This window comes from Trichosurus vulpecula, chromosome 4 (assembly GCF_011100635.1).
Source record: "Trichosurus vulpecula isolate mTriVul1 chromosome 4, mTriVul1.pri, whole genome shotgun sequence".
In the NCBI taxonomy this organism is placed as follows: Eukaryota; Metazoa; Chordata; class Mammalia; order Diprotodontia; family Phalangeridae; genus Trichosurus; species Trichosurus vulpecula.
In genome coordinates, this window is record NC_050576.1 from 242676800 (window position 1) to 242691655 (window position 14856).

The 14856-nt window shown below is 39.1% G+C and overlaps 1 protein-coding gene across 1 annotated transcript in view; it reads left to right on the forward strand.

Annotated features, from left to right (window-relative positions):
• LOC118847055 (multiple epidermal growth factor-like domains protein 6) overlaps positions 1-14856 on the forward strand; it is a 773415-nt gene that overhangs the window by 636451 nt on the left and 122108 nt on the right. The window contains 4 exon segments of the mRNA XM_036755675.1: positions 366-494; positions 3208-3336; positions 5484-5618; positions 7313-7444. Coding sequence (XP_036611570.1) covers positions 366-494; positions 3208-3336; positions 5484-5618; positions 7313-7444 — 525 coding nt within the window.

The following is a 14856-nucleotide window of genomic DNA, read 5'->3' on the forward strand; positions in this document are numbered from 1 at the left end:
CTTCTCATTTTCTTAGCAGTACATGCCATTTATACCTCATTAATGTGGCCCAAAGTTGTACAGCAAAGACTAGTTTTGAAAATTTGGGGTTAAAGTTTATCCAAAAAAAGTAAAATTTGTGTTTGAACCTTATTCCCTCCTCTTTCAGTCTAATTTTTCATCCAGTTGTAATGACAAGTCCCCCAGGAATAAGAATGTCATCCAATATAGGAACCTAGCAGTGACATTTCCAAGTTCTACATGTAGCTTCATTCTTTAATTACCTGGCATCATTGTACCAAGATGACAAGAAAACATTATTTTCTCCCCTGGTGATACAATGAATGGACCCCTCTTTTCATTCATCTTCTCCGTTTCCTTCACAGCTTGTCCCCCAGGGACCTATGGACAAGAGTGTAATGGCATCTGTAAGTGTCAAAATGGAGGCTCCTGTGACCCTGTAACAGGCCATTGTCATTGTCCTCCTGGAGTTCATGGGATGATCTGTGAGGATGGTATGGAATCCTGTCTTTAACTGCTGCTGATTTCTCTTTAGCCACCTGGACACTCCTAATAGGAAACATGTTAATGGATGGCTCACTCAGCATTCTATCACACAGCCTTTTACATGAAATTAGGGCTCTGTACTTACAAAAATCACCTAACCCATTTAAATGACCTGATGGATGATCATGTAATAGAAAGAGTGCTCCAGCTAGAGTTAAGGGGACCTAAGCCACCTCAGACACTTACTGGCTATATGCCCATGGCAAGTCAAGTCACCTTTCAGAGTCTAAATTTCAGGGGCAGTATGGCAGAATGGATATGGACTGGAATTATAATTGGGAAAATTGAAGTTCAAATATTGCCTCTGGCCCTTAATAAATGGTTACTGATTCACTGATCATAGGCCAACACCTTAGCTCCTTGGAGCCTCACTTCATTCTTCTGGTAAAGAGATATAATAAAAGAGATCATTATATTATATCTCTTTTACAGATGAGTGAAGTATGACTCTAAGGAACTATGAAGGAAAATGCTATCTGCATCCAGAGAAAGAATTGATAAATAGAAGTAGGTATAGAATAATTTTACATATATATATATATGTATATATACATATATATACACACACATATTTGTGTCTAATGGTAGCCATCTCTAGGGTGGGGGAGGATAAAAAAGGGAAAAAACAGAAAGTTACATGATAACTTTATCATATATTTAAAAGGAATAGCAAGCTGTATATAATAAATTTGCAGTTTCATGTGCAATCACCATTTATTACTTCTACTATGTTGGGCAGCTAGGTGGCACAGTGAGTAGAGCACCGGCCCTGGAGTCATGAGGACCTGAGTTCAAATCTGGCCTCAGACACTTGACACATGTACTAGCTGTGTGACCTTGGGCAAGTCACTTAATCCCAATTGCCCTGCCAAAAAAAACAAAAAAAAATCTACTGTGTTATGGAAATACTTGTTTTATTTTATAAATTAAAAATAAAATAAATAGAATTTTAAAAATCAAATGTACAAAAGTTTAAAGGTAACCCCCAAAAGATAAAATAATACCTGTAGTACCTAAGTAACAGGGTTGTGATGGTAAAATTATATCCTGACCATAATGTGCTCTTCAAACACCCATTAACAGTGATAGACTATTTGCGCCCAACCTGTGGCAGAGCATTCCAAGCTCGTATTGGTCTGAACAGCCACAGTCAGACACATTGGACCTTGGCTCTAACATAGCGATGGCACAAAAGAGAACAACCACATCATTAACACTCATGTGACTCTGGACAAGTCATTTAGCATCTCTTATTCACAGTTTCATTATCCATTTAACAAACAGAGGGAGCTAGTACCCACTCATCTCATCTTGTCCAACAATGAGTCCCAGATACCAACAGTATCAATTCACTTAAATACATTCCACTGAATACCAAAGGAAGAACCAAAAAACACTGAGCAATACTCTATGGTTCTTAAAGAGCTTGCTATCTCTGTTCTACAAGTCTGCCCATTCCTACATAATAGGTGTCATGTGACTAGTCTGGGATATGATGTATAAGGATTTATCTAATTCATCTCTTGGCTTAGAGCCCCTCCCCTCCCCACACACACATACACGTGGAGACTCTGGACTCTGCCCTTTATTATTGCTTTTCAGGGAATACTAATCAAATGAACACGGCATAATAGAGTCAATCACACAAGTATGGATTGAAAAATTAAAGTTCATTTCTCATAATCAATAAACCAAAATGAATAAAACCAAATATATTAAATCATTCACCAATTATTAATTTCCACATTTCCTCCCAAAGTAGACATCCCCAAACTAATCTAGAAACCCAGTCATTTAAGAAAAGACCCAGTAATTTAAGAACCCAGTCATTTAAGAAAAGACATAGGTTCAGAGCTTGGGACTCAAATCTTTCAGTGCCATTGTTACAGGGATTCAGCTATCTAGACTCTCTTGGACGCTCCTCACTCCTGATACTACTGATTATCTCATCATGTTTCTACACTAGTGAGTGCAGTGGATGTGAAATCCAAAAAGGCATGAACAATCAACAGTTCTCAATTATGCCCAGGAACCAAAGAGAAACACACAGGCACCCTGGTGCTGTTATCCTATAATCTCTCTCTCTCTCTCTCTCTCTCTCTCTCTCCTCACTCTCTCTCTCTCTCTCTCTCTCTATCTCTCTCTCTCTCCCTCCCACCCACCCACCCACACACCTCTGGACTGATCCTGATTCCCTCATTCTCCACATCTTTCCATGTATGAACAATTGACATTTTCTCTTTCTCTCTTCCTCTCTCTCTCTCTCTCTCTCTCTCTCTCTCTCTGTCTCACACACACACACACACACACACATACACACACACACATCTGGACTGATCCTGATTCCCTCATTCTCCAGATCTTTCCATGTATGAACAATTAAAATTCTGCTGGTGCTGTAACCATTTTCCAAAGGCATCTATTAAAAAATCAGATTATGATACTACCTCATAGGTTTGTTATGAGAAGAGTGCTTTATAAACCTGAAAGCATTATAAAGTATGAATTATGATTTTTAGCATTTTAGCATCATTGCAATAAAAGTCAGGGTATTGAAATATTCAATGCAGATACCCACTTCCCCCAACTCTATTTTTTTTTAAAAATCTATAATTTTGCACATAGACCAGTGCTTTCTTTGTATGTCTTCACCCCATGTAGGATGTCCTAAAGGATTCTTTGGAAAGGACTGCAAAAAGAAATGTATATGTGCCCACAGCAGCTATTGCCACAGGGTCTATGGAGTTTGTCTATGTGACCCAGGACTCTATGGTCGGTTCTGCCATCTGAGTAAGTCACATTCATTTTTTTATCCAATCTCCATGCATAAAATAAAGACTCAGAAAGATGGATGTACTTGGTTCCACCACAAAAGGACATAGTCTTTTTTTTCTTATAAACACAAGAAAAATATTGGTGAGATAATTACTTTCTGGTATCCCTTACAATAGAGCATAGAGAATGGAGCTGAGTATGCCCTTCCTTCAAGGGAATTTTGATGCTTACTAAAGCAACACCTGACTCATGCTCCATGGACACCTATCTATGATTTTAACATTTTACTTTGGAGGATGCATGGAAGAATATACGAATGAGTAGAAAAATATGTCTATATAGCTTGGGAATTTTCTGTAACTTTTGTGTCTCATTTGGGTAGTAGGGGTTTTCAGTTCTCTCTTTCAAGAAGCATGATATAGAGGGGATTTTCCTTCAGGTATGGGTGGGATGAGATGACTCCTGAAGTCCTCTCAGAATCAAAGCTTATGCAATTCTGTAACTCATAAAAACTCAACACTTATGCAAAACGTAGGAAGAGGTAACTGAAACAAGATCAGGATATTTATATGTTGTCGTGATACATAGTTTCCTCTAAGAAGTTCGGATGCTTTTTTAAAGTATTAAAGACTTTTAAAGACTGAAAGTCTTAGGGCATTTTCCATAATAGGGTCCCAGTCAATATCTACTCTTTGCATATTGGCTCCAAATACAAACCTTGTTCAAGTCTCAGGAAAACACAATCAAAATGTTGCAGTCTGTTATTTTTAGAACATTGCTAAGGAACTGGTTCCAGCCTTTATTCTCCCATTCTAAAGCTGTCCCCAAGCTGTTGCAGATACAACCAGCCATTTTTAAGATGTAGAATTGAATGTTTCAGTTGTTAGGCAAATATCAGTAAAGCCAACTCCCGTCTCTTTCTTTATTTGTCAAAATAATCATATAACTTGGGATGGTAAAACTGTCCCACATACTCAACCTGACATCTCTCTCACCTTCCCTGTTCAGAATACACCTTGATTTTCCTATTGGACACTGAGTCTCCATGTTTTCCTAGGTTTCCATCACTCTTCCATTTTGTGGAGGAAGTCAGAGAGTGGACTTAGGAGAGCAACTCTGACTTATAGTCAGAAAGGGGAAAATTTCTATTCAAGGAAGAAAGCAGTAGAAGGGAAAATCCTGGAAGCTAGTGGGTTTGAGAAGAATACCTCCTGAATGAATGTGGAGAGAAAGATGACAATAGCATCTTAACTGTCTTTTTGTGTTATCTCTCTTCTAATATTCCTTTCCACTAGTGAGGAAAATGAACTGTTGACTGTACCAACTTTTCTATCAAATTGGTTTGATATGCCAAGACTAATGTGGGCATAAGACATAATTATATGGTGCCCTGAAGGGTGTGGGAAAGGGTCCCCATTTGCTGAGATTCTCTCCCTTCCCTATACTCCTGCCTATTAATGAAGGGAAAGTACATTCACATTCACAATATATTATACATACCAAGATGTCTTTTGGAAAAAGGATTGAATTATGGTAAGCAGCATCTCTGGGAAAGAACCAAATATGTGTTTATTAAATACAAAGGTACCCTTCCCGATTAGGACCCTCACACTTACTTCTATCCCTGCAACTTAACAGCAATGGAAAAAGACTGAGGAAAACACAAGCTCAGTTTACCCAAGATGTGGCCAAGATAATGCTCCCAACCCAAAGAATGCCTTTTGGAGAGACACAGTGTGTAAAATTACTTTGGATGACTGTATAATGAAAGGGACTCAGACAGTGGCTACTCTTCCCACTGAAGCTTGTCCATCATCTCCATGCTGCTGTGGAATGAATATGGCCCCGTGCTTTTCCCACGATGCCCTTAAAGAATTCTAACGATAGGCACCCATTGAGCATGCTGAGCTGGAATTGCAATCCCAGTTGCACTAAAGCTTTTTAAGTAGTTCAGTCTTCACTGTTCACATCAGGTTGCCAAAAAGAAAATGAATTGCCCGATTTGAAAAGACATTTTTCCCTATTGTTTTTGGCAGATAGGAGGATCCCCTTGTTTTTCCCCCTATAATCAGGCACTGCAGAGCGTCGGGCCTGTGTGCTAACAATTTAAACTAGGGAAAACTGAGTTTGCAGGTGACCAATTTGCTTCAATCTGCTTGCAGCTTGTCCCAAGGGAGCCTATGGAGCTGGCTGCTCTTCCGAATGTCAGTGTATGGAGGAGAACACCCTGGAATGCAATGCCAAAAATGGTTCATGCACCTGCAAATCTGGTTACCAAGGCAACAGATGCCAGGAAGGTATAATCCGATGACCACTTCCTTTCTTCTCATTATTAACATTGCTTTCCGTTTTGTCAAACACTCTATGGTCACTTATTAGTTAATCTGCTGGTGGCCCCAGGTGGTGAGTCCACATCATTAATCCCCCATGCGCAGGTAAGGGAATGGGCCATGGAGCAATGGACTAATTACCCTCATCTTCACAGTCTCTTGTGTTAGGTAGTTCTGGGGAAACCTTAGCAATGCAAGAAAGATCAAATTTCAGGGTGTCTCACACTAAGAGGATTAAGGTGAACCAATCACTCCCTTGTATACTAAGCAGTTAAGAGAACTCTGAGCTGCTTACCAGCCCTGCTCTAAAAAACCATTCATCTAATGGAAAGAACATCCATTCCAGCAGATCTGAGTCACAGACTTCCACCCATAGAAGAAGAATGAGGGTTACAGACTGGTCAGATGATTGTTCTTTCTGAAGCACGCATCTGTTACATAAATACTTTGTGATCAAAATACATAGAGAATATTGGACAGAGAATTAGTCAAAGTGATCTGAAGTGATCCGGGACAACAGGATTTGATTTTAACACTGGGTGTTGGAAAGGCAGAGTCTAAGAGTCCTCTTGAACTTGTTAACAGGCCAAGTCACTTCCTTAACCTCTCCCATCCATAAGATGGGGAGATTTGGCCCAATCATCTCTAATGCACCTTCCATCTCCTTTTCTGGAGTGAGGGATACCCCTTTGTATATGGAGGGCATGCCCTGGCCTATGGTAGAAGCTTGGGTTTAATTGTATCTTTAGTATGTCAGAGACATGAATAGTTACTAGATTTGTGGTTTCATTGGTATAGGGGCAACTCCCTTGTCCAAGGAGACTAATGCAATCTTAGAATATATCTGGGACACTATGAGGTTAAATGACCTACCCAGAGTCACACAGCCTATATTTGTCAGAGGCAAGACTTGAACCCAGATATTTCTATGATGTGTAATAAAGGGCTTTAAAGGAGAGGTGGTGGGGAGGGTCATAAGACCAAAGGATCATGGATTTGGAGCTGAAAGTGACCTACTTCATGGGCCATGGAGCCCAACCCTCTCATTTTACAAAATAGGAAACTGAGGCAAGTTGCCCAGGTGACATAGGTAATAAATAGTAGAGTCACGATTTAAAATCCCCAACTCCAAATAGTGCAGACTTCTGACTGTACCAAAATGGTTTAACTCACTGCCTTTTATGTGGCAGCTAGGTGGCTCCCTAGTGCATAAAACACTGCCTGGAGTCCAGAAGAACTGAGTTCAATGGGAACTCAGATACTTACTAGCTGTGACCCCCATTCAAGTCACTTAACCTCTGCTTGGCTCAGTTTTCTCATCTGTACAATGGGGATAATAATGCCTCCCAGTGCTGTTGTGAGAATCAAACAAGAAAATAATTATAAATTGTTTCTCACAGTGCGTCACAGATAGTAAATACAACATGAGTGGTAACTGCTGCTGCTATTATATTATTAATCATTATCATTCACTGGGGCAAAATTTTTTAAACCTGAGATAACCAGAGGTGCCTTTTAGGAAACAAATGGGGAGTAGGAAGTGTATTGTTACCTTTGGGTCTATTTCTAGTCTGTGGGCTCATTTCTGCAAGTTGCCTTGAATGCCTTTATATTATTCATGTGTCTCTTAAAATAATTTAGCCTTTGGTTAGATTCCACAGAAAGCCTACCAAATATTTCTGGTCCTGGAGGCAGATTGCCACATACCTGCTCTGAATTGCCCTGTGCCCATACAGCTGGAGAAAGCCAGCAGCAATGCCTACCAGGGTTCCCTTGAGACAAGTGCCATTTAGGTGAATCGTAATTGATAGAACCCTGGAAGAAATTGGTTCAAATACCACCTCAGGCCTAGCAACTGTGTAACCCTAGGAAAAATCACTTTTTACCTTTGAGCTTCAGTCTCCTTTTCTATAAAAATTGGGATAATAATAACTCCTACTCCACATTGTCGTTATGAGGGTCAAATGAGATGACGTATGTAAAGTGCTTTGTAATGCTCTATAAATTTGAAGTACGATTATTAGCTAAGAAACCTTATAGTGTATAAGTGTAAATGGTATAGTGTACAAAGGGTCAATCTGGCCTCAAATACTATCTCTAACCCATACTGGTTGTATGTCCCTGAGCAAGTCATTTTATTCCTCAATGACTCCAGGCAATGCCTCCCCAGTATGCCTCTGTATACATTCCAGACACACAGACACAGACATTTATGTACACATTACTTGATAGCTGAAACTTATCAGTTTTTTCCCAAGGAGACAGGGAAAACAAGGTCAGGGAAGAGAAGTGAGAAAAAATAAAGTCTAATATTTAGAATCTGTATTTTCCGTGAGGCCCTGGACCAATGACTTAACCTTCTAATGCTAGGAACTGGTTCCCAGGCATCAGAGAGTGTTTTCCCAATGGTGAAATCATACTTTGGAAGAAAAGGGATGGGAGGTGGAAACCATGCCCCTAGGTAAATATAATTTATTCTGATAACATTTCCTTAAAATAGCTGCTGAATAAACAAGACTGGGAGCTACCTCTCCTATTCCCACTGTGATGGAAAAGAAGTTGAAGGTCTATGTAAATCAGCCAAGTAGAGAGGTCACCGTAATCTCTGGAAAACATATTATTTTTCAATCAGATAACTTTGCCCAATTCTGATATTTTTGTCTAACCACAAAATGAAATTATGAATAAGACTGGCACTAGTGAATGAGTCAGCCATGATTGGCAGCTGAAATCAAAGAGAAAGCGGCTATGAAGGAGTTTTTACCTGATGAAAACTAGGTCTTGTTGTTTTCTTGGGGGTTATATGTATTTTTAAAGCAACTAAATAACCTTATTGTTCCAAGCCTCAGAGATCCCTCTCAAATTCTGAAGGTGGGAGCCGGTCTCTCCCTCTCATGTATTGTTAATTAAAGATCTCAAATTGTTTCAGGGACACTAATGAAGCAGAGCTTTCCATCAGCACCACTCAGGTTGGAAAGCGCTGTTACAAATTACTTTGAACAGCAGAATATCCTGTTTCCTCCACCAATCTATTAGATGACAAAAAAACAATCAATGGCCTGGCCTTGTTTTCTACAGCATGTAGCCTAGGATATTTTGGGCTGACTGTAATCAAAGCTGTGACTGCGGGCGGGCACCTTGTGATACGGGGACAGTCCAATGTCAACATCAGCATGGCAAAGCTGGACTTTCCTTAGCTGAAGGTGGGGCACATGCTGCTCAGCTCTAAAGCTCTGTGCATTTCATGTACAGAATTTGGGAGCCCTTTTCCAAAAAGCCAGATAAGTTTTAGAGAGATGCTGAATGAACAGGGCTGGACATAGCATAATTGTATTTATTCAGAACCATGTACCACTAAGTCCCATCCCCAGAGGATTTTGTTGGCTTGAGTCTCCCTTTGCCATCTTTCTCTGCCCAGAAATTTCTTCCATTAGAATTTTAATTCAGGTGAAGATTTTGGTTGTAAACCAAAACAACAGAAAATAACAACAACAGAAAACATCCAATTCATTGGTCTCAGTTTCCTTGTATGTAAAATGAGAGGGAGTCTGAACTAGATGGCCTTTGAGTTCCCTTTCATCTCTTCCATCTTCTGTTAATTCATGATAAAAAGAACCATCCAGCATAGCAACTCATCATTTCTCTGCCCCAAACACCTGTATTCAATGATCCTATCATAGATACCATTTTATGGTGACAGTCACTAGGGTGTGAGGACCCCTGAACTCTCAAAAGAAACAAGGACCAGGAAAACCCTGGGGCCAATTCCCAAATGGTTTTCCTGAGCTTCCATCCCAAATTACATGCCATTTTAAGTTCTCATTTTATTGAAATCCTTCCTGAGATAGCTATCAAAATCATTTCCATTGGTAGTCTTAAGAAACCACTTTTTTAAAGGTATTTTCAGCAAAAATATCAGTTTCTGTATCTGTTTTCCCAAAGTGACAAGATATAGTAGCATGTTGATTTCTACAGGGAATTTGGAAGGAAAAAGCCAGAAATCCTGAGAGACTGCAAGAATGTTTTTTCTTCCCTCCTCAGATTTCAACAGGCTGAGATACACATGCATTTATGGTGTTATATAAACATATATACCTATTACCATATATTATTTCACTTGTTACTATATGTGTATATGTGTATGTGTGTATGTATATCTTCCAATTCCCTCAAGCCATAAAAGAAGTCTGTGCTTATCTTGAGATTATAACACAAATTTGCGTTCCTTTTACCTTTCCTTTTTATTTCTCAAGATTGCTCCCAAAGTGTCTGGGGGGCTGAGTACCAACTCTCCTGTAGACACCTTGAAAATGGAGGTCAATGCAACAAAGAGATGGGGATTTGTGACTGCCTTCCAGGACACACTGGAAAATCCTATTCTCTGCCTAAGTCATCAAAATGGACAGGCCCACCAAGGAAAGTCGAAAAGGACATCAGCCTTACAATTGATTAAAAAAACCTTTCAGTTGTTTTATGAGCTGCTGCTATGATAGGTTATACTAATTAGTTTACAGTGGGAGACACTCGAAAGAGCTTTTCTAACCTGGATTTATAGTTTTAAAAAAGAGATGTTAAACTAATAAAAAGTGATAAGCTAAACAAAGAAATTTCCTAAAAGAGTGGAAACATAGTATCTTCATCTTCCTTTCTGGCGGATGGCCTGGTAAATCAGTAGAACACCTAGCTGGGCACCATCTTGTTGCTGAGGAGGCTTCAGTTTAATTCAAAAGGTGGGAACATCAGGAGCCTTAGGACATGTAAAAGACATGTATCAGCCCACCCCTCCCTCAATTAGTGGTTAGACAGTATGGCTTAACAATCAGAGAGCTGTGCTCTAAATCAGAAAGGCCTAGGTTTAGGTTCTTCTTTTCCTCTCACCCAAGCAGACTCCCTGGATGAGTCACTTAACTTCAACAGCACTCAAAGCCATGTTCTAAGATTGGGAGTTATGGAGAAGGTGTCAAACTACACTGGTAGAGGGAGTTTGCTTATTAGGACCTAGTGACCTAGTGGTCTCAAAGAAATCACTACCCTGGTCCCATCCTGTCCTAATTAGTAGTTGCATTCAAATAAAAGTAAAAATTACAGCATAGTAGAAAGGGCATTACATTTATATTTAAAAGTGTTGCGTTCATGTATTGCCTCTGACCTTGGATAATTTATTTAATTTGGCCTCAGTATTCGCATCTATAAAATAGTGGGGAGGGTGGCTGGGTGGCTAAGCAGATAGAGTGCTTGGCCTGGAATCAGGAAGACCTGAGTTCAAATTTGACCCCAGACATTTACTAGCTGTGTGACTCTGGGCAAATCACTTAACTTCTGTTTACTTTAATCTGCTGGAGACTGAAATGGCCAACCACTACAGTATTATTGCCAGGAAAACCTCATGGGCAGTAGTGGTGTGCTATGGTCTACAGGGTCATGAAGAGTCAGACACAACTGAATGACTGAACAGCAACAAAAGCTAGATGGACTCTGAGATCCTTCCAAGCTCTAGAGCTATGAGTCTTTAATCACCTGAACAAATATTTACTATGTGTCTCCAGTGGGCAGAGCATTGTGTTAGGAGCCATGTGCTATAGGACAGAAGGGGAAAAGGCATTGCAAAATTTAGATAATTCCATTCAATTCAACAAATATTTATTCAATGTCTAGGTACTAGGGATGTGACAAAAATGACAGAAATCCTGCCCTTAAGGAACTTACACTCTTCAGGGAAATATAAATGTATACAACATCTATACAATTAAGAAGATATGTGCTAATAATTGGGAAATAGAATAGAAGTCAGGAAAGCTCTTGAGTAGGAAGTAGAATCTGAGATAGGCTTTGAAAAAATATGCAGATTAGATGAAGCATCAGAGAAAGCTTTCTTAGAGAAAGAAAGCATTTTGAACATAGATAACCTACTGTGCAAATGTTTGGAGGTGGGAGATCAAGATGATGATTATGCATATAAAAAGATGAAGCCGAAAGGGAAGGATAAAAAGGAGAAGGAGAAAGGGAAAGAGGAGTAAAAGGAAGAATGAAAGGAAAAGCTTCTTCAGTGATTTAAGGCTTGCAGAATTTCTTCTTTTCATGCTTTGTTTAGTACTTTATTTTTCCCAATGTAAAACAATTTTAACATTTTTAAAATTTTGAGTTCCAAATTCTCTCCCTTCCTCCCTCCCTCATTGAGAAGGCAAGCAATTTGATATAGGTTATACATGTGTAGTCATGCAAAACATATCCATAATAGTCATGTTGTGAAAGAAAGCACAGACAAGAAAAAAACTCAAGAAAAATAAAGGAAGTTTAAAAAAAAAGTATGCTTCAAACTGTATTCAGACACCATCAGTTCCTTGTCTGAGGATGGAAGCATTTTTCATCATAAGACCTTCAGAATTGTCTTGGATCATTGGATTGCTGAGAAGAGCCAAGTCATTCACAGCTCATTATCTAACGATACTGCTTTTACTTTGTACACAGTGAGTTTCACTTTGCATCAGCTCATGTAAGTCTTTCCAGGTTTTTCTGAAAGCATCCAGCTCACGGCTTGCAGAATTTCTTACAGACACTACCTAGTTTGTTCCTCATCCTCATGAGGTAGAAAGTATAATGCTCATTTTTTTCTTTTTTTTTTTTAATTTTGGATAAGTTTTTTATTCATTTTAAACTTAAATACAAAATTAGAAATGGAAAAAAATAACATTTCCATGCAAAGAGCAGAATATATCGATGTTAATTTTGAACTCTTCCCCCTCCATTTTTCTGATGAAGAAAATGAAGCCCAGGGAATTTGAATGTCTTTTTTAATGGTGACACAGTAGGTGAGCCATGTGTGTACTACAACTAGCAAGTCAGTTTGACTGAAATAAACAAGAAATGAAAGTAAGTGTGTGGAATGCATAGGAAAGGGAGGTGGGAGCCAGATTGTGAGGGAGGTTAGCACGTGAAGCTGAATTTTATCCTATTGGTAATGGAGCAATAGATGATTTTTGAATAGATGACTTGATTAACTTTGTATTTTAGGATTAAGAATTTGATAGCAGTGAAGAAAGATTGGAAAATGTAGGAACAGATGGGAAGCAGCAGAACCAATTAGAAGGCTATTGCAGTAGTCCAAAGAAGAGGTAACACCGGCCTGAAGTAAGCTAGAGGTTGTATGAGTATAGACAAAGATGTTATGAAGGAAGGATTGACAAGATTTGGAAACTGATTTGATGTGGAGTTGGAAGATGAGGAAAAATTTAAAGACTCCAAAAGGATGAGCCTAGAAGACAAATAAGATGATGGCGCCCTCACCCAAAATGGGAAAACTTGGAAGAGGAATGGGCTTGAGGGTAAACATGCTGAATGTCACTTGGGACACATTGAGTTTGAGATGTCTTGTAATCCCTCTCCCTAAGGAGCTAACTGGCTAGAAAGCCTGACTAATGAAGGTGACAAAGCATTGGCCACTGGCCATAAATTAAACCGTGAGTTGAGTTTTCTGTGACCAGGTATCATTTTTTTTAAAAAAACAACCACCTGCATATATGGTATTGAGGCACTTTTCTAGTGATCTGATCATATTTGAAAGGGTGCAATGTTTGCCCCAAGGATAGACCTCAACCTAGATTGATGGGTTATTTAATATATGCTCAATCATGTGGTTTTTTTTTCTGTAGGTAGCTGAATGGTTTGAGTTTGTATCTGTCATTCTGGCCCCATTGACAAGCACTTAGAACAGAGTCAAAGTTGTCCAGACCTATAATTAGCCAGCCCTGATTTTTTTCGGCTTTGCTTGCCTTTTCAAACTCATCTTGTAAGGAAACTTAAAGGTACAAATTTCCATGTGTCAAAGGTATTTGAGTTAGCTTTCAACAGTGAAAGGTACATTCCTCAGGGTCGGACCCTTAGCTGTATGGGAAAAAAGATTAAATAGGCTGAACTTTTCAGTAATTGTGTCTTAACCGTGTTCCAAGTGTTGTGTGATGCAAACATTTCGTTGATGGCACTATTAAGCAGAATACGGGTCCTGTGATTTTTCAAATATTAGTAAAAACAAGTTTGTATATCATCTCCCATTCTCAGGGCTTAAAGCATATTTTGTAATGATTGTTCATAATTATAAAATGCTTTAAAGTTTGCCAAATGCTTTGCACAGATTATTATCCCATTGGACCCTTGAAACAACCCTGAGAAGTAGATGCTATTAATATTCCCATTTTACAGATGAGGAAACTGAAGCTAAGAGAAGTTAAGTAACTTGTCTAAAGGTCAATAGTGCCCAGAGTCATGGAGCTTGTTTGTGATGTGGGATGCAAACTCAGATTTCCCAGACTCCAACCCAGCCTGCTCCCCTAACTTCATACTTTAACTCCTAAGAGAGAAGAGGTAGTAGGCAATAGGATCCTAACTTATTAATAACAAATTTGTAACCCTTTACAAATATATTTCCATCCCTACAGGCCAGAAAGAGATTTTAGGGTCCCTAAACCTCTCTTGTACAAAAAGTATCTTTCAAAAACTCAAGTTACATGTTTATATCTGCATTTATACACACACACACACACACACACACACACACACACACACATACACACAAGTTCTGTAATCACCATAATGTGATACTTAGAAAAATGAATGAGTCTAAACTATCAGACTCATTTAAAATACATCACGTATAACTCACCAAGAATGCACGCGGCATTTTAAAAGAGGCCTCTATTTGGTGACAGCACATAGCATTTTTCTAAACATCCTGTTATGGTGCTTACATAATTTAAAAACCTAGTTATGCTGCATAATGAACTGTAAAAAAAACTGATGGGTTATAAAGGATAATATGTTTTAGCATAGAGAACAGATGAAAAGCTGCTCCTGAAGATATCAGCTTTTACATAAACACTAGTGTTCCAAAGATAGAAATAGAAAGATTTGGGGAAGGGGAAAATGGGGAAGAATCCTCCCAGACAGGGAAATCTGTGGGATAACAGTGGTCCTTTGGAGAGGGGGACAAAGGTTAAAATGAGACATTTCTAAATAATAGCACTTTCCATTGGCCCAGCGTGCCTTTGGAAATACCATTAAAAACAATAGGCAATGCCCAGTCTGTATTTTGATGTACACCTGTTGCCTCTGGTTTAGTTTTCTGTGGCCATAGAAAGCTGAGAAGGCAGCTGTGGTGAAGTGGATCGAGAGTCAGTCACTGGGCCAGGAAGCCCTGGGTATAAATTCTACT